General features: G+C 37.5%; 1 protein-coding gene across 1 annotated transcript in view; it reads right to left on the reverse strand.

Moving 5' to 3' along the window:
- Positions 1 to 21,390, reverse strand: part of ADAMTS20 (ADAM metallopeptidase with thrombospondin type 1 motif 20) — a 104,478-nt gene that overhangs the window by 11,562 nt on the left and 71,526 nt on the right. The window contains exon 29 of the mRNA XM_087764389.1: positions 162 to 329. Within this exon, the coding sequence (XP_087620515.1) occupies positions 162 to 329 (168 nt within the window). The remainder of the gene's footprint in view (positions 1 to 161; positions 330 to 21,390) is intronic.

A 21,390-nucleotide genomic window follows, 5' to 3' on the forward strand; every position in this document is an offset into this window, starting at 1 on the left:
AAAAAGAAAATATAATGAACTGCTTGCTAATTTGTAACTTTCATTGCTATGTGCATATAAAAAAACCTTTCTGATAATTATTTCCATTGAAGCAGTGTGTCGTAAATATGACCTTGTGTTGTACTCTCATAGAGAACATAATTATAGCAGATTTTACATACCTCTTTCCATCTGCCAGCCTTCCAAGCAGGACAACTTCCAGCTCTACATACTTTGTACGTCCGTGGTTTTTTCAAATGTCTGCAATTTTCTTCTTCTATTTTAGCTTGGAAGCTATTAAAACAATGCACATCACGAAACTTCAAACCTTTTCCACAGGAAACAGAACACTGAAAAGAGAAGTGTATTTCATTACTTTACTAAAAATCTCAAAGCAATAAGAAAACCAGAAGAAGCTGTGGCCTCACCCAAAATGGACTCTGTGATTATAGGAATAAGTTTCTGTATTATGACACAACATCTACTATATGTATCTGAAATTTCTGTGTAAGCTCTCTCGTCCTGAGCGTTACTGATCAGATGCCAAACATCGCTCACGTCTTGTTCATTCAATGATGTCGTCATTGACAAATACCTGAGCTCAGCCATCCATATCCATGCAGGAGACAGCTTGATATTATGATACCCTGGCAGTACGCACTAGCTATGATTAGAGCGTGTCTGACAGATTGGTCTCTTCTGGAGAAAGGGCCATTCCTCTGCTAAATTGCTGGACTGCTGTGAGACTTTAGTGAGATTTGAATTTAATTCTTCAAATCAGGGCTGTGCTATTCACCTGCAGAGCAGAGCTGCAGGTCCTAGGGAACTTTCAGTCAAACAAGGAACATCTGAAGCACTTCCAAATTAGGTGGCTACTCATCTGACTTATCTTGGATTGTGAGCATTGTGAACAGAAGCACTTAAGTCTTTTTTTTTTTTTTTTATCTTGTAATTAATCTTCATATTTTACATCGTCCTATCAAAAAATTTTGATCGATGAAGACAATTCCTTTTCCATCCGGAAAGAGAACATGCTTAATTTGTTCTAGGATTTCCTCCATACTTTACTTACACTTGAACAAACATTTCCTACACAATCAGGTAGAGAATTAATATTGAAATCAAAATTTAAATTCTAAGTGGATGTGAAAAAAAGGATTTAAATTCAAAAGCACCGAAGATAATTCTCTTCCTTGCATGTTACATCGTCATCTATGTCACTAGCATTACACACTGACTTAACCAAGCACTTTTAAATAAGTATATCTTCTAGTTTCAGGAAATGAAGTTCAGATCATACAGCTTTCAGTACAAAACGTGGCAAATATTTGCCTGAGAACAACGGCTGGAGAGAAGTTTTTAAAATATAGAACAAGCAACTATAATAAATTAACCTGCTCGGTAAGAAACATTTTTCACAAGAACAATAACTGCACTTTGGTAAACAGAATCTCATCTGACACACTTGTCCTCACTACCACAGGGATTCCTATGTGTCCTTAAACATTTATGTGTGTAATCTTAAAGGTTTAATTGAAACTGCCAATGCGTTTAAAATTAAATCTTTGCAAAATAAAGCAATAAATTTAATTTATCACACAATACAATGGATAGCATGTTTCTCTTATGCAACTATAATTATATTTGCAAAGAGATAAGAGTACTGATTTGGCCACAACTTGCCTTTTACATGTCTGCTATACAATTCCAGTAAATAAGACTGTTTGTTTCTAAATTAAATCATTTTGCTCTCAGCAAAATCTTTCAATTTATCATTTTAAAATACTGTTCAGGTAGTTTTAAAATATATGTTTCATTAATTTAGAAACTACTTTAAGATAGAAAGATAACAAAAATTACCTGAAACTTTTATCTATGAATAATGTAGGTCAGAAAACTTAAAACTCTGCAAACCATATCATTATAAAAGCCTTTCAGAAAATTCAGCTCTGAATTCAGAGGATTTAATTATCAAAGCAGGCAAGATAAAATGTATGCATGAAAACTAAAATGCTGATATTATCTTGATAATTGATTCTACTCTCCCTTAAAGCTTTTTTTCAGGAATTTCAATCACAAAATGTAGACATAAAGGACCCTTAAGCTCCAAAGATTCTTCCTTTTTATTCTTCAGTAGTATGTAAGTGAAGTGCACAAAGTTACCTAACCTCCCCCTATGATGTATTAGGAAAACATCACATGCCCCTCCTTCCTCAACGGCTTTCCCCTGCGGAGCATAAATTAGGCTCCAGGGGGCTATCAGGCAGAGCCCTTCTAGGGTCTGCATTCCAGACTGAGAACTGCAACCAAAGAAGGTGTCCTAAGAAGTCTCCACTTCCACCATCGAGTAATCTCACAGCACAGAATAATCTCACTTTAACTTCTCATTGCCCTCAACATCAAGTATTAAGACAACACTTTTCAGCATATATACATATTTGTTTATACAGCTTGTGCAGATATCTTTTATTCAACAAAAATGAGATTTATTTTACAGGGTTAATGGCTGCTAATAGCAATAGAATATGCAAAGAAATCTCTTACCCTGCATCTCAGTCTTCTAAAGATCTTCCAATACTATTTCTGCCCACTAGATATAACATCACATGTTTAATTATACACAGGTTAGAATTGGGTCTATTTTTTTTTCTTTTATTTCCCCCTCTTCATTGATCCAAACTCAACTGAGTTACATCTTTTATATTTAAATGGACAATTTAATCTTTATAATTTGTGCTACTCTTTCTTCTAAAGAAATTGAAGATTTGTGTGTTAAGTTAGCCTATTATAAGATATTTTTAGTAGTTACAGAGCAATGCCTGTATAAAGAGATTATTTGCAGTTCTCTTTCATAGATGTTCTACTGAATTTTGTAATTAGGAGTACAATTATACAGGAATTAAGAAAATCCACATTTGTTTTCCATCATATTAGATAGGAAGCTGAAGCGGGAGTTCAGAAAGGAAAATACCGGTTTGGATATTAAGAATAACAGAGGCTTTATGAACAGTTATTTCAAATACTACTTAAACTTTCTTTCACTGATATACTGTTTAGCTTTGATGATTCAAGCTAGCTGAAACCTATTGTTGTCTTAATGGTAAATGCAGACACGCAAATGAAAGATACCTAAAATCTGTAGGTAGAAATTATTTTTAATTATTTTAAAATATTTTTGTATTTAAAAAAATCAATTATAAGGAATATAAATTAACTTTCCAGTAATGTAACTTTGGATAAGTCATCTGATTTTTTTTTTCCCTTGCTGTAAGGTACAGAATGTTGCCAACTCATACCAAGAAAATATGCACATTTAAATAACTTTTTCCAGGGAGTTTTTTCACTCCATGTTAATTTAATGTTATCTTTAACAAATTAAAAAAAGACATGTTCAACACATTGGGATTATGTTAAAAACTCTTAAATGCATTAAATCCTTACAAAGTATAAGTTTTCCAGAAATACAGAGACAGCATTTCTATATATAGATTTGCTATCTTATTCTTTCACATATTCAAGTTACAGATCTGATCCTGTGTTTCCATGCTTCCAAACCTCCTGTTGAATAGACCTTACACTGGAAAAAGAGATTTTACTGTGCAAGAGGTAATTCACTAGTATCCTAATGTTATGGGTTTCAACTTATGAGCTTTTAAAGTTGTTGCGGTTTTTTTTGTTGTTGTTTCGTGTTGGTATTTTTTTTTTAAGTCATGAAAGAACACTGAAGTTTAATTCATTAGATTAATGTGTGTTTGTTGTTTCACTGAAAAAATGAAAGATCCTGATACTTTTAAAAGCTAAAAAAACTCCAGACATTAAGCAGCTGCAAACCTCTGCTTAAATACAATCGCCCAAACTTAAAAACGAGTAAATTGCCAGACTAAGAAGTACCTCCAAGCAGCTTTGCTTCAGCGCGGTTCCACAGGGCCAGATTCTTATATCTGCTGCAGTGAGTGTCTCCCACCAGCACCAGTGTGAGGAAGAGAAACCTAAATACCTCTAGGGATCAGACCCTTTACAATTTCAATGGGATCTAAATAAAATTAAATTCCAGGATTGTTATTTTAAAGCCTTGCATACGTATCAGTTACAGAAGCACCTAGGCTGCCCTGAGCCACAGTTGAAGACATTAAAAAGTTCCTTTGGTGCTGAACAGTCTTATTCAACAAGCATGCACAATCCTTTCAACAGACTGACCAGCTCAGCGCTTGACATGCCCATCAGGACGATCAGCATCCTGAAAACAGATTTTCCTCTATTTCCACTAACAAGTTAAAAAAAAGAAAGCAATTGCTCTAAGAGTATACTGAGCGCACAGCAGGCAAATGAGGCGCATTACAAAACACAGTGATAGATGATATTTATAGTGCAACCAAAGAAAGATAAATGCTCCTAATTTTTTTCTTCTTTAACACATGAAAAAGCTAATGCACTCACCCTGGATGTAGATGATCCAGGATCATCAATGGAAAGTTCGAGAGGGTATATTATTCTGTAGGTACAGTATTCTCCTGAAACTGGACATATTCTGGCTTCATTCCTTAGATAATATATAAAAATAGTTCTTAAAGGCACCGTTTCCTCCGAGAATGCCTTGGTGTCAGATGCAGGCAGGCTTAGCTGTGTTCTTTACTGGATAGTGACCCAGCTTCAGCAAGAGAAATGAAGACTACTCCTGTCCAATACAGCTTCTCATTGGAGACTCCTGACCAGTAGATAAGGGTTGCCTGTCCTCCAGCACAGAGAATGAATACCAAAGAAAGGAAACCAGGCCTCTCAAATGCTGAATCAAAAGCTTTAATGCCTCTTAACTTTTCTGTAAGGGCAGAGCATAGCTCCTGCTCAGTTCTTTGAAGGAAAAATATAGGTTCCATAGAAGATCCCTGAGTGGGACTCCCAAGTGGCTAAAGGCATCTAAATACAGTGTACGGGGAGGCATCTTACATTGAGCTCCATCCCCACCAACAGTGTTTTCCTTAGAGAGCTGCATATTGCACACACTGATCTAGAACACCTGCCTGACAAGCTTCCTTTCAGCTTTGTATCGTCAGAAAGAAGCATCAAATTCTCACTTGTACAGGAGTCAGGCCTTGTTCTGTGCTCTGGACTTCACTCGTGTCCTTTTAGCGTGACTAAGTTATAGCGCATTTCTTACAAGGCTGAATTTTGCCCTTCATAAGCCTGTGTTCCTTCTCAGAGCTTCTAACGCATTATTACATGCTGTCCGTGGAATATGGTCCTCTCACTGCTTGGAGCCCTCTCTGCTTTGTGAGATGCTCCGGTAGTGAGCTTCCCAAGGCTTAACTCTCCTGATCGATTGGCAAAAGTACAACTGCACTTAACTCTCTTGCTGCTTGCCTCCTTCCACTCAAATTTGAACACGGTCAAGAACAACATAGTCTTTATAGCTCGACACGTCTATAATGTGGCTTCACTTGTATGACATTCCACGCAATTGGAGGCTTATGGAGAGTACATTTTCTGCAAGTTGCATGTGTAGAAAAAAAAAAATCCGTAAGAACTTTAAATCTCAAAAGAAACGTGAACGTTTCTTTTAAAAAAAAATGCAAGTTGAAAAAACCATCCTGTAACCATTTTACACAGAAATTCTAGCACTTGTCTCAACATTGGCTAAAGTAATATTTCCCATATGTCAGGTTCTTTTAAAAACATAAAACTACAGTAAAAAGCTGGATTTGATTACTATTGTTCAAAGTCATTCCATAACACTGGTAACTAGGATTCATCTGTTTGGGGTTTTTTTCACAGTAATAAAGTTCTGTGAGGATCAGCCTGACAGAACTCCTGGTGCTTTCTGTGGCACAGATGGACTCTCAGACAGGCATGCCATCATCAGTCCCTACCAAATTAAGGCTCTTTCTGCGGCTGACATGTAGAGTTTCACTAAAAGCTTTTTGAATCTTTTGCTATTGTTATTATTCCATTGAAAACTTGAAGACCTTGGATTATTCGCTTGATTTTGTTCTGAATTTTCTTAATCTTTTCTTTCAAGGGAGCATTTTCTGTAGCTTAGCTGGTAGCTCAGTGGGCTTCTGGATCTGAAAAACAGACCAGTAAATGCAAAGCATATAGTAGTTTCTCTTTGTATTCATAACAGCTATAAAGGGACTTAAAATATAAGTGACTGGGACTAAAAGTAGAACTGTAACTGTACTGGGTTTGGCTGGGATAGAGTTAGCTTTCTTAGCACCTTGTATGGTGCAAAGTTTTGGATTTGTGACTAAAACAGTGTTGATAACACGTGGATATTTTATTTATTTTTGAACAGTGCTTACACAGAGTCAAGGTCTTTGCTGCTCCTCATGCTGCCCCGCCAGTGAGTAGGCTGGGGGTGCACAAGAGGTTTGGAGGTGACACAGGCAGGACAGCTGACCCCAACTGACCAAAGGGATATCCCAGACCATATGACATTGTGTTCAGCAATAAAAGCTGTGGGGAAGAAGGAGGAAGGGCGTTGTTTGGAGTGATGGCATGTGTCTTCCCAAGTAACCATTACGTCTGATGGAGCCCTGCTTTCCTGGAGATGGCTGAACACCTGCCTGCCAATGGGAGGTGATGAATGAATTCCTTATTTTGCTTTGCTTGTTGGCGCAGCTTTTGCTTTACCTATTCAAATGACTTTATCTTACCCCATGAGTTTTCTCACTTTTATTCTTCTGATTCTCTCCCCCATCCCATGGGGGGGGAGTGAGCAAGCAGCTGTGTGGGTCTTAACTGCCTATGGGGATTAAGCCACAACAGTAGCACTGAAAAAGGATAAAACATTTTACAAATGTTAAAAGGTATTTTCTTCCTCTCTTTTTTTTTGTCATGCACTTCTGTGACTGGACAGGAAGATCAGTTTAAAAAAATGACAAATTTTGTAATGGATGAGAATAATTACAAACCTACAGGGTTAAACACAGTAGTTGCTTGAGCTGTCTGACAAACTGCATTTTGATGATCTCTGGTTGGCCCAAAAGTCTGTTTGGGCTCTTTTAAAACTACGCTAGAAGTAGACTGGGACCGCTACTGCACAAGCCACTAGTAAAACATTACTTTGCGCATTACTTAGTTGAAAGTTACTTCAACTTTTCATTTGCTATATTAGAACTAGCTCTTCTTGTGCCTGCCTCCTCCCTGTTAGCTGCATCTCCCCAGGGGTCCTTGTGATGCTTGAGCATGAAATAGGCATTTTTCAGCTAAAAGTATTCAAAAAGTTGTTCTTTCCTTTAAGTACGTAGACTACTGCCAAGAAGCAATACAGAGTCTGTAATTAGGTCCTACTGAATTATTTGATTCAGAGTCAGTAATTCTTCACTAAAACAAGTACAAACACTTGTGCCATTCGCTCAAGCACTCACAAAGGACCATGGTTACAAAAGACCAAACATTCCATCACTCCTGAGAAAGTGGATTGAACTCCAAGAGGTATGTGTATGATTTACTGTTACATCTAAGTTACACCTATGTTAACTACAGAAGTTACACTGATGATATTTTTAAGTCACTTCATTGAATATAGCTTCATTTCAAAAGTTCACTGTTGTATCACATTCCTTTGGTGTTCAGAAAATGTCTTGATTTGATGAAGTCCTCCGTGCAGCTGCAGTCTCTAAGTCTGCTTTGCCACATTTCTAAATGTGCTTTTGCAGCTATAGCAATGGAAAGGAAGGAAGGCTGGGCTAAGAAGGACTCACAGACTTCATCCAATCCATCACGCTACTCAGAGTTCGAATCAGCTATACCTGCACCATTCCTGACAGCAGTTTGTCATTTTGTCTTCAATGACAAGGATGCTACAGCCTCTTGTGCATGCATTTTTCCACTGTATAACCATCCTCATAGTTAGAAAAAGTATCTTAGGATTTAATAACAATCTCTCTTACTGTTAAATAAGATGGTTACTTCTCATTCTACCTTAGCAGACTCAGAAACACTCACCTTTTTATAACCACTGATTATATGTTGGAAGAATACCTCATTCAGTCCATTCTCCTATAGACTTGGTCTTGACAAACACAGCTACCCCAGCCTTTCCTCATCCATCACTTTGTCCAAGTCTTTTACCATTCATGTTGCTGTCCTCTGAACACTCCAACTGTCTGCATGTTTTTTACAAGGAGGTATCAAGACTGTATGCTGTGTATCAACCGAAGCACTAGAATTAAAATACGCCACGACAAAAAACATATACCCAGTATTATTATTATTTGTTCAAGTTCTTTGTGGCCTTCCCACTTTGCAGAGTTCTAGATGACATTTGGAAGATAGGATCTCGAGTCAAAACTACTTTCTGCAGTAATATTTGCAATCATACTGCAAACATCACAGGATCTTTCACGTAAATTAATAATAAACACACTTCCCTCCTGTAAGTGTGAACTGTGTTCCCACTAGGGCTGTATGTTACCCTCTGATGCAAACACTACCTACATGACATTCCTACCACACAATTTGACTGGATTTCTAAGCTCAGTAACTTTTTTTTTTTTTTAAATCAAGCAAGACTGTATTTCTAATGACCAAATGCACAGCCAGCTGAGCCCAGTGAGTTCCAACAGGTCCCTTTCTCTCAAGCTGATGAATTACTGCTGAGTGATGTCTACTTGTAGAATACTCCAAATGGCCATCACAGTTACTGCAAATTCCTCCCTGCCTGTTGCCTTTGCATGAGGAAATATAGCACCCCTTGAATCTATTTGATCTCTTGTGTATCAAAATGTGAGAGGTGAGAAACAATCACTCCCCATGTTTCAGTAAGATGCAACACAAGCATCATCATGAAAACATTTTGCAAAGGTCATGGCTCCCATAACACTGACAGGTGGTCCCCCAAGGTTGGTGACACAGGGTAAATCTCCATATTCCTACTGCTGGACTTGTCAAAACTATTTGCAAAGCATGCCATGAGGTACTGTAGCACATCTGAAAACTAAACCAGGTACAGACAACCCAGCAACGCATGCTCCAGTCACACCTCTCTAAGCCAAACAGGTAATCGTGATGTTTAACTGTTGTTCTTTCCCAGGCTTTAGGCAGAGAGGTCAAAAATATGCATATTCTTCTGTTTGAGCTCTACAGTGAGACTTCACAGTGCAGGCTGCCAGTTCTATGCCATGAAAACAGCCACAATTTTTAGCTGTTGCAACTACTACCACCTACAAAAATACAAATTTGGATTAGCTGTCCAAGACTGAATCCTCCATGAACTTGTCAGAGCTGCCTGAAGTCCCTTCTGATTCCTCGGTAAGCCTGGATGATACACAATTCCACAACTACCTTCCCTAAATTATTGAGAAAATTTATTACAGCCTCTGAAATGAAGTTTTATCCCCAAATCCTTCTCCATCCAATATAAGCAACAATACTGCTGTGACTTGTAGGGATATTTTTATGAGTAGACGTGTAGGTAGGCTTGAGAGTCTCAGAGCCTCTTTATTCTAACACATGAAGAAGGCCATCCTCCTTCCTCTGTGACTGGATCCTCCAAAAATACCCTAGTATTACAATTGCAATACTTAATACTGAGCTATTATAGCTAGATTCTGCAGATAACAATCATGTTTTTCTAGTTAACATTGAGCTAAACTTCATCCAGAAAGTATCATTTGATATTATTTTCATACATAAATCAGTTTTCATCAAAATCACAGTACTTATGAGAACACCTCTTCTGTATTCCGATAGCTTTCAAGTAAGAGTACTGTTCTGAGTTAAACTTATTTGCAGTGTTACTTCAAAATCTTCAATTTGAAGACCATTTTTCCTCCCCAACAGTTTCACCTCAATTATTTGTAATTAATAAAAAATTGGTAAATTTGAAGTAGAATACATGACAGATTTTTATAAAGAAAACTAGTGTTAAAGCTCAGTTCCCTCATTATTTTTCATGACAGTAAATTTGCCTTTCAGAAGCTGTTCTCATCAACACAGAAGCTCAGGAAAGCTCTTCAACGCAGACCCTCACACAAAGTAACTGCCATTACCTACTGCTCTCAGTGGAATGGAAACCAGAGAACAATCTGCTCCAAGTATCATCTGCAGCCAGTATCATCATGTAATATTGGAATTTCTTAACTTCACTCCTCTCAACAACAAAAGGAGGCAGTAATCATTTTCTCTAAGGTCAGCCCAAGAAGCACTTCCACATTTTTGGTCTGGCTACATAACAGGGTGTGAACCAGGCACACACCAAGTTTCCACCTTTCACATGCTGGTTTCCGGGGCTTCCAGGTACGTATTGTGGATGTGAACACCAGTGCTCTCCAAACCGATGCCAGCGTGGGTGTAGGAGACTCTGGAGTGCACTGCAGTACGACCTAACAGCTAGTCTGCACATGGCAGCTGAGAACAGCGAGAGACAGCAGTGACTCTTCTGAGGTCATCTAACTTGTCCACTGTCCATAGCCATGCCTTTTCTGGCAGGACAGAGTACTCTACGCTCCATAAAAAGGCAGCCTATGTCGGATTCTTTTTAAGATAATAATTTTGTTTCAACTTTCATCTGAAGGATAACAGAAAACTCCTGAATAATTATTTTCCAAGCATGCTGAAGTATATCTATTTAATAGGTGGACATAAATGAGAAACTACATACTTATACATAGAAAAAGTAGGAATGAAGAAGGAATAAAGAGGATTAAAGACAGATTTTAAGACTCATGTGGGTAACAGGAAGGTAAAACTGCTATGAGAGGATATATATGGCATCTACTAGGAAAGTGTTAATGTATTCCTCTTAAAAACAAAGACGTTCTGATTAAAACAAACACAACCCAAACAAACCCTTCCACTATATTAAAGTCAGAACCATCAGGACAGATCTTGAAGGTAAGATGATTTCATGTCTGCAGAAGTCATACTCTACTGATGATGCTACGGAGCAATTTTAGACAATATTTAAAGTTGTCACCACATGGTCTGAATTTTTTTGTCCTGTGCAGCTGGCAGCAGCCTTAATAAGGGAGACCTCTCAGCAAAACAGCAATCTGTCTGGATGACAGATGAGCAATCATACCCTTTGCAGCTGTTGGAAAAATCAAAACCAGAACTCTTGAAATTCCACTTAATGATCATCCACAGAATTTCATTTATTCATTCTAGTTAGATTTGTGAATAAGTCTTTTAATTTGGCCTATCTTTCTGACATCTCAAAGCACTATCCATTACCTCAAGCTTAGCACAACTAAAACAGATGACCAAGTCCTCCCTTAAAAGCCCTGCCATGTTTTTCCCCCTCACGATGACCACCACCATTCTGCTCATCACTGCCTAAAGCCTGGCATCCTTTTTGATGCCAACTACAGGACATTTGAAAAACAGGCTGTTACCATACTCAGCTCCCCACTTACCATGATACTCAGCCAGGCTTCACTGCACCATGTGTTCCCAACCTGTCTACGTACACCTCATGATGAGACTGTAAGCTTTTCCAGTCAGCAACCTTCCCTTTGTTTTACCTACATAGCTCATAGCACAATTAGATCTTCAAACAAGCTTTTAGCTATTACAGTAACACAAGAACAACAGAACTGCCAAAACAGCTGCAACATTATTTTAGCAATTGTAGGATTTGGTTTTTACACTACCTATATCTTTAGATCCTGGTGGATATTCAGTTATATCCAAGTCCTTTTCAAGGGCATGCTCAGATAATAATTCAGTGCCCAAAGAACCGTATTTCACAGGTGCTACTTCAGGTGTCCTCATTAAAGAAAAAGAAACCTTCAGAAACTTTTTTCTGTAAAAGACTGATCATACTTTACTTATTATATAACTACTCTTGCTGCATTTTTTATTTTTTTCTAAAAATTTAAAAGTCTTCTTACTCTTCATTTTAAGAAATAAATTAATTTACAACTTACAAGAGACAAGATTTTGTTTCTAGACAAAGTTCTATCCTTCTTCTTCCAAAAGAAAAGTGTTGTCTGACTTGTTTGGAGATGACTCCAGTACTCTGCTGCTATAAAGAGTGAAAATTCATGATGCCAGGCAAAAATCTCAAGCTTTAGGGGGTCTGAGAACTAATAAATAAAACAAAAGCCTTTCATAGAAGTTCACTGTAAAGCCTAAAAAATACTAATCACATAATGCAGAAAGGAAAGTCTGGGCTCAAGCAATATTCAAGTCAAAGTTTCATAGCAAGGAACCAAATTTGACTCAAATTTTGGACAAGAATAAGTCAACATGGCATATAGGGAGGAGACTACCACCTTCCCATTTTCCCTAAGAGTATAATCCAAGGCATCAGAGAACAATTATGTTGTATTCCGTGTTGTAGCAAAGCCATTTCACACAGCTTATGGAGATATTAGTGTGGGTGTTCATGAAAGGTCGTGTGGCACAGTGGAAGAGGAAGAAAATAAAACAAGATGAACAGAACAGTGGCAAAAATACAAGAAAGGCTAGAAAAAGAGGGAAATTCTTCACAGAAAATGAATATCATACTTTATTGGACTTGAATAGTTGAGTCAAAGTCCAAAATCAGACTCAGTCTTCATGACCTGTCCCCTAGATATTACCTTCTCCAGGTTTCAGTTTCCCTGGAAGAAGAGCTCACAATTAGACACAAGAGTAACCTAACAGAGAACCATCTACCAGTGGCAGGCATGCTAACACTGCTACGTGACAGCATCAGTGAGATGCAAAAACAAGCCTTGTGCTAATTGAAGATATTTAGTGTTCCTGTTAACATCTGCTTGATGTTTTTGAAAATTTAAAAATAATAATCACAATTTCATGGGTTGATGATTAATATGTTCTCCTTCAACAGTACTGACATATCATATTTGCTATCTCATTTAACACTTCCTTTATAGGTTCCATTTCATCTCTCAATTACAGTAAAAATTGAATTGTATAATTATTCTTTCTGCCTTACTCGCTCTTGATTTAAATCCGTTGCATCTGATTACCACCTGAGAACCAGAAAAACAGTAGGTATTTCTGCCTCTTTTCAGCAGCCATTTGGCAGGCTCTGCTACCTCATGTGCAGTGAAGGGTCTGCATGTACCTCTGCTAAGAATTTCACCATCAGCCTTCATTCAAGCAACATTATCACTGTAATTAATAACAGTACATATTAAAGCAATGAGAAGTATGATCAGCTTATTAATTACTGGGAGGGAACAGATAAACTACATTGCTCAGCCAGCATTCCTACGACGACATATCTGGTATGTGTACTTAACTTTTATCATCTTTCAGTTGAATGATATATATATAACAGACAGATGGCTGAGGCAAATCACAATAAAAAAATACAGGAACAGTGATAAATTAAAAAACAAACAAACAAACAAAACCCCAACAGACAATTCTACCTTACCTCTCCTTCTGAAATCAGTGGCAAACAGGAACAGAGCTAGACCCTGACTAGGTCTTTCTGAAAATCTTAATCTACAAGTAAAAATTTGTGTCAAATTTACAAGACTGAACATCAATCCTGCTCTTTGCCTTTGATACCTCCTAGAAAGTATTTGGTATAGGCACTTTTGCCGTTACAGCATTGCAGATGTCAAATTGCTGACTTGGCCAGACTTCAGCAAGTCTCATCTTTCTTTATTCCACAATCACGTAACACCAGTAACACCTTTAAGCAATTACATGAAGGTAGTAGCACTGGAGACAAACAGTGAGTAAAGTGCAAGCATCAAGAAAGAGCGGTGGCAGAAATGGAGACAGGAGACCTCAGGGAAATCCAGTGTGAGCAAAAGAAATGCTGGGGTTTTTTTCTGTTTCCAATAAATGGATACATTTCCGGACACATTTTCCAAATGGAGAACAACAGATGTATCTGTGTCCATCCAGCAGTTGCATTCACAAACCTCCACGAAAACCAAACAGCAACCCAAAGTGAATCCATTGCTGCTTCCAATAGCCAGACACAATTTAACAGACTGCATCACAGGGAGGATAGCCTCCCGCCTCTTGTGAAGCTCAGGAAAACTGAGCAAATGCATGGCAATGCCATAATCTGCATTCTCACTGGAAAGTAATGTTCACCCCTTGAGAGTGACATTTTATTCATAGGTCTTCACAATAAAAGTTGGACCATATTTTTAACGTGATGGAGGATCGCTGGTGTGAAAGCTACATTTGCACAATCAAAGGGGTTGCACAGAAAAAAGCATTTATTTATATACTTTTCACAATTTAAAACTCCATTTTATGGATTCTTCTTTTTTTATCTTCAGAGATAGGGTCCTTTCAATTAACCAATTACAAAAGTAATTAGAGATAATACAGTCTTACAATGGTAGACCAATTAGTTTTAGCTGAGTTTGCAAAAACCTAAGCATGAGCAGAAGAAACACTGGATCCCAGCAACTGCAATCTCTGATTTATCATTTTTAATCATGTTAGCAGCAGCGAAACAGTAGCTCTGAAACTAAATGAATAACAAATACATGAGCTCTCTGTGTCTGTCTGCTCTATAAAAAGTAAAAGTATCACTTCACTTTTTTCATTTGATTAAAAAATAAGGTTTTGTATTTGAACTTCAAAGAAAATTGGAAATACAAAGCAATATATACTGGAACAATATTGTCAGAAATGTTTCAAACTTTTTAGAAGCATACAAAAATATAACTCTTTCTATGGCACTTAAGTAAATATCAGCTAAAGAATGAAGAAAAATAACAAACTATTTTAAATATTAATTGGGAATGAAAATGTTTGTATTTTAGATAATAAGAAATACATTTTACCTACCTTCACCATGTTGAATTCCAGTTTGTTTTTGACCTAAGCCACTCTTCTGTGTATTTTCAATTTACTTACAGATCAATCTTTCCAGCATTACAGTTGTGTGCATAACTGCAAGCATGCATGCAAGCTTCTGAAGGACTGATTCAGCAGGAAATCTAAGTGCCCGATCCTGCTCTCACTGAAGTGAAAGGGCCATAAGCAGATGCATGCAAGAACATATACTGATCAATATAGCGGTCTGTCATGGTGGAGTCACCAGTCTCCCACAATTACCAGTTTTCAAAGAAAGGACTAGGAACTCGCATAACAGAGAACTACGGAACATTTTGATCATTTCCTAACCCATGCCAGGTAACCAAATTATTTGCGTATTACCCTTCAGAAATGTTAGGAAATGCTAACACTTTACTAACTTTTAAACGTGGGTCTCAAAAACACTTTAAACCAATATTTATGAGTTGCGACTGGGGTTTTCAAAACTGCTACATATATACAAGCAGCTCAGAATGATTTTCACATGGATCTGACCACCCAGAACCCCTCAGCTTTTCTGAAAGTTCTAACTCTGCAAAAAATAAATAATACCTCAGTAGCTCCACGTTCCTTGCATTCTCATTAAACAGCTGTATGTATTTAGGAATGGTATTAAGGACCACTTGCTTTTTTTCCCCTTCCATGATATTCTGTGGGTTTTTTTTGGGGGGGGGGGTTGGGTGTTTTTTTGGGGGTGGTTTTTTTTGTTTGTTTGTTTGTTTTTACTTTGATTATGTTCCCCTCTTACTTGTCCTCTTTCTAAATGGAGAGTCTGAAAGTTCTGCAAACCTCCTCACGCAAAAGTGTTTACGAATGTAAAAAAATCATGTTATGTCTTTGAGATTAAGAGTTGAGCATTATGTTATGATCCTCAGTTTTCTACGTCTTTTGTCACTGACTAAGTGGGAGCAGGACTGGGCCATAAAATTACAGCTCCAGCAATAGGTTCAACAGCTAGTATCTTTAAGCTTTATCATCGAAGATCATGTGCCAACTACCTAGTCCAGTCCAGTTGTCCAATGGCATCAATTGCTGCTTTTATCAGTAACAATGTTTATATATTTTTTTTCTGTTCAAATATAAGAGCTTCCCCCATGAAAACAATGTCACTAAAATATCATAGGAAGTTCATTGCAACACCAAGATTACTCAATGGTAAAACCCCCTCACTTTCAGCAAAAGTGGCTAGTTCCCATCCCCCCCTCCCTTTTTTTTATTTTTTAAGGACTTTACATTAGCATTCCTTAATAAAGGACACATTAAATATAAACACAAAGCCACACAACATGCATGAAAAAGAAGGGTTAAAATGCAACTGTATTTCACAGACACAAGTCACAGTCATTAAATTAAATTATCACACATACATTATAACTTATTTATTATTTCAAGCTATACAGGCAACATAGCACCAAAATGGAGAAATTTCCTCTAAACTTGATGAACAGTACACAAATATTTCTTTTTTGAATTTTGGAAACAAGTATTTTCTTTCATTTTTATCAGAATTACCCTAAATGAAACCCACTACCCCAAGTCTCTTTTATGACATTAATTGGGTAGTGACATATGTTATCAGTCATCTCTAAAAAGGCACCCCCCCATCTCCAAAGTTTTCAAAAATGAATAGCATATGCTAACATTAAGATTTCAGCCAGTGGGATATTAAATAAATGTGCTGTATTGGTAATGAGGTATTCTGAAGTTTGGCATTAGGCAGCAGCAGAAGAGGTAAAAGATTGAAGCTGGTTTTGAAAACCAAGTTCACGGATTCTGAATTCCCTTTTAATATAAAAGATTATCTTTAAAGATATAAATACTTTTTACACATTAGAAAAAGTGAATGAAGGCACTTATCATACATAGCAAGATTTTTTGCATTAAAATGAAAACAAATAAATATTTTACTTATGCAAGTTTGGGCTGCTTCTGCTCCTGCAGAAGTAATGGGATGCCTGGCAGTAACAACACTGGAAGGGGACTGGGATATCCATTCTTAAAAAATAGATTTATATTCATTAAAAGTAGTAATAGATTTCTTCCACTAGTGCAAAGACAGAATTACACTAAAATTATTCTGGAGCAACTAAAAAGAAAACTGAAGAACTAGAAAAACAGCCATTTGAAGCAATATTACATTATGTGTCTGGAGGGCAGTAAGTAATAGCAGTAAGATATTTCTGACACTTAAAGGTCACCTAGAAGATGAGCTGATCCACTCTTTTTATGCCTATTTTCTCTGAAATCACAATACTTATGAAATTACATAAATATCCTAAGAGTGAGGGAAAGAAAAAAAATAAAAATCTTTATTTTATCAACATTTCAGACAAACAAAATATAATTATCTTCTGTAAGGGTCAAATCTTGCCTGTATCATTGACCATAAAGACACCTCAGCACAATCAGATTTAGGCTGTTCCCAAAGAACTCAGAAAAACTAACATTCTTAAACTGTAGTTTTGTGGGAGTTCTTTTTTAATATAATTTGAAGAATTAGTGAAAAACTTGTCTGTGATACTCAATTTCTTGACTAATAACAAAATACAATTGACATGACTAGTTTGTTAGTGTTTTGTTCTTTTAATAGTGTTAGAACAGCGTAAAAGCACTCTGCACAAGTACTATTCTTGGGAAAGTTATGTCTGTCCACTTTTAATCTAAGGTCCCTTTAATTACAGAAAGTATCTTTAAAAACTTTAAAGTAATTAAGAAAAGAATTCCACAGTTATTATCTGACTTCACAACTGGTATATGGTAAAATTTTAGGACAAATTCTTCATAAGTCTTAACTTTGAAAAGAACTGAATGTATCATAACTCACAACATAAATGTGAAGTAAAAGAGCATGGAGCTCAATATGCTAAGAAAACAAATGTAAGAAAAGAAAGTGCTAATGACTGCACTACAATTAACTCACACTAGAGAGTATAAATCCTTATTAATATTCAAATAAAATTCCAAATGTAGATATTTTCAAGGAAATCTAACAGAAAATAAAAACCTCAAGGTGGACCTTAACTTTGCTATACTCTGAACCGTAACTGGTAGTGTTTAGCAACGAAGCTGTAAAATGACTGTATGTGAAACTGTTCAGATGAGGAAACTAGAACACCTCCGAAAGGCTGATTGATTGAGGTAAAAATGAGGATGCTAGAGCAAAGGCATAACTGTTCACTTTTGTGGCAATACTTGTTACCTTCAAGTTACAGCAGCTTCCTGTGCTACATCTGCTCAGATAAGACAGGCACACAGTAAGCTATCTGGTTTCAAATGTGCCATGAAGATTTACTGATAATAGACTACCGCAATGACCTCTAGGTAACACTCAGTAACAGCCTGGTTTCAGTAATCCAGCTATGTATTCTCTCTAAAGGAACGAGAAAGGATGAGAAGCAAACATATATTTCAAGTTGTGACATACCTGGTTAAAATGTCTCTGATAAAATTTAGGTTGCTATCCACACTCACACAAGAATGAAAGCCCTAATGAAATATAAAGCTTCCAAGTCAACATCAACTGCTACCACCAACTGCCTAAGCAGGAACCTTGCTGTTTGGCTACCTGGCTCTCCAAGGGTTTTAGTAAGCACTGAAAAACTATGGCGGACCAAAAATAAAATCAAACCGCAAAAATGCGAACAAACTTTCCTCACTGTGTGAAGCTGGAAGGTATTGTCTTCCCATATACGGGTAGCCTATTTTCTTCCTCCAGTGTAATTCCTCCTCACACTCCATAAAAACCTTTATGAAAATATATAAAACGAAAGGTACACAGCACAGTAAAAGCATATATGTATCAGGGATTTTGAGAAACTTACACTTGTTTTCTATTGTGCAGCAACAACCTAGGAAGCATAGAAAAAGAGACTAGGAAGGAAGATATGACCATTTAACCAAGAGATAAATAACAAAATCTTAAAAGAAACTGAGATTAAAAGGGGAAGCTTCAGTTAGTAGTCAAATACAATCCTTGAAGTGAAGGCACCACAAAAAACCTCCATTAAGAAAAGCATATAGGTGAGTAGAAGAGTTATCACCTGCTGAACAGCAGAAGGAAGAGTAAAACAAAATGTATGTTCACATTACATATTTTGCCCAGGTACTAGGCCAGGGCTTTGGCACTGGAAATCTCCTAACTTGCTACTGTGTGTCAAATTATTTCCCAGCCAAGTACTGCTAAAAATCGTATTTTATTCTCTAGTACAGCTACTTTACATTGCTGCTATACATTAAAGCTTTGCAAGATAGTATATGTATCTGCGCTATGTATCTGAAGATTTATTGTATCTAAACATAACCATTGATGCAACTAACAGCTGATTTGATTATATTCCCACATAACTTTATGTGAGGTAACAGACAATTGTTTGGCTAGGAATACTAAAGACTGTGGATATGGGAAATGTTGTTCAACGGAAAAAGAAGCTTAGCATTGAAAGTAACAAAGCAGCATTCTTGAACTCAATTAAGATAGATTATTCTACAACTCTTCTAGCACAAAATTGTTAAACCGAGTCATTACGGTTCAGATTTAAAACCTTAAGGTATCTTTGAGAATTTTAATACTCTCTCTTTTCATGCTTTAAGTAAAAAAAAACCAAACAAACTTAGAATCACAGAATCGTTTAGGTTGTAAAAGACCTTCAAGATCATAGAGTCCAACCGCTAACGTAACACTGGCAATTGCACCACTAAACCATGCCCCTAAGCACCACATCTACCCGGCTTTTAAATACCTCCAGGGATGCAGACTCAACCACTCCCCTGGGCAGCCTGTTCCAATGCTTGACAACCCTTTACGTGAAGAAATTTTTCCTAATATTCAACCTAAACCTCCCCTGGTGCAACTTGAGGCCATTTCCTCTCATCCTATCGCTTGTTACTTGGGACAAGAGACCGATGCCCACCTCACTACAGCCTCCTTTCAGGTAGTTGTAGAGAGCAATAAGGTCTCCCCTCAGCCTCCTTTTCTCCAGGCTAAACAACTTCAGCTCCCTCAGCCGCTCCTCATAAGACATGTGCTCCAGACCCTTCACCACCTTCATTGCCCTTCTTTAGACATGGTCCAGCACCTCAATGTCTTTCTTGTAGTGGGGGGCCCAAAACCGAGCACAGTATTTGAGGTGCAGCCTCACCAGTGCCGAGTACAGGGGCACTATCACCTCCCTGGTCCTACTGGCCACACTATTTCTGATACAAGCCAGGATGCTATTGGCCTTCTTGGCCACCTGAGCACACCACTGGCTCATATTCAGGCAGCTGTCAATCAACACCCCCAGGTCCTTTTCTGCCAGGCAGCTCTCCAGCCACTCCTCCCCCAGCCTGTAGCGTTGCATGGGGTTGTTGTGACCCAAGTGCAGGACCCGGCATTTAGCCTTGTTGAATCTCATACAGTTGGCCCCGGCCCAACGATCCAGCCTGTCCAGGGCTTTCCTACCCTCCAGCAGATCAACACTTCCACCCAACTTGGTGTCATCTGCAAACGTGCTGAGGGTGCACTCAATCTCCTCATCCAGATTGTTGATAAAGATATTAAACTGGACTGGCCCCAATACTGAGCCCTGGGGAACACCACTCGTGACCGGCTGCCAACTGGATTTAACTACATTCACCACAACTCTTTGGGCATGGCCATCCAGCCAGTCCTTTACCCAGCAAAGTACGGCTGTTCAAGCCATGTGAAGCCCGTTTCTCCAGGAGAATGACTTCTTGTCATTAGGGTCAGAAAGCCTGAACCACACTGATGAAAATTAATACAATAAGCCAGAAGCCTTACTGCATGGACTAAACACAAAAACCCAATAATGCACTGTGGAAAAAAAAAAAGGATACAATAAAAATCTATACTAGAACAAAGTACTCTTAGCCAGCTGTCAGAATGCTATGGAATTTTTCTTGACATTATATAATGTGACATATGGTTTCCATACTTTTTAGCTTGTAATTTATTCTTTCTTTCATGAAGTTTTGGATCATTGCCTTAATCCCTTCACCAATGAAACTAGAGTCGTCTAAAAGAAAAATATCCAAGATATATGGGCCAAATTTACTGATGGTACAAATCCATTAAAATAAGCAGCTATTTTTGCGTCAAGTATTATTTAACTTATAAATACATTATAAATATGTATATATCAAAATATATACATCTGTATTGTAATTTTTGTATATGAAAGAAGAGGTAGTGTACTTACATACATGCCAATTAGGCAATGAAATCTTGAAATCAAATGTTTAAAATTTTGAAACACCTGAATTTAGGAATGTTTGTATAATATTTATCAACCTCATTTACATTAAGAATTGACGCCAATATTCTTTCAAAACAACGCAGAATCCCTCAAGATGCATGGGCTGGGTGTAAACCCACTCCATTTCCTTTGGGTTTTGATACAAAGGTGGGGGGGTCGGGGAAAATGAGCATGATTCAGTTCTCACTAAAGAAAATTCCCTTAGAAACTTGCACAAAACTAAGCAGGCAGAAGACGGAAGGTACATGCTAAAAAGATCATTGTCAGAGTCTCTCAGTGACCTCCAGGTCAAACGAATTCAAGTTACAGGCAAAAGGATGTGTTTCCTAGCCATCCTCCCTGTAAAACTTCAGAGCATCTTTTTGGCTTGGATATCATGATATGAAAATTCTGGACTGAATTAAAGTTTCAA

Source organism: Nipponia nippon, unplaced genomic scaffold (genome assembly GCF_047370975.1).
Source record: "Nipponia nippon isolate SJK-2023a ecotype South Korea unplaced genomic scaffold, ASM4737097v1 scaffold_3, whole genome shotgun sequence".
Taxonomy (NCBI): Eukaryota; Metazoa; Chordata; class Aves; order Pelecaniformes; family Threskiornithidae; genus Nipponia; species Nipponia nippon.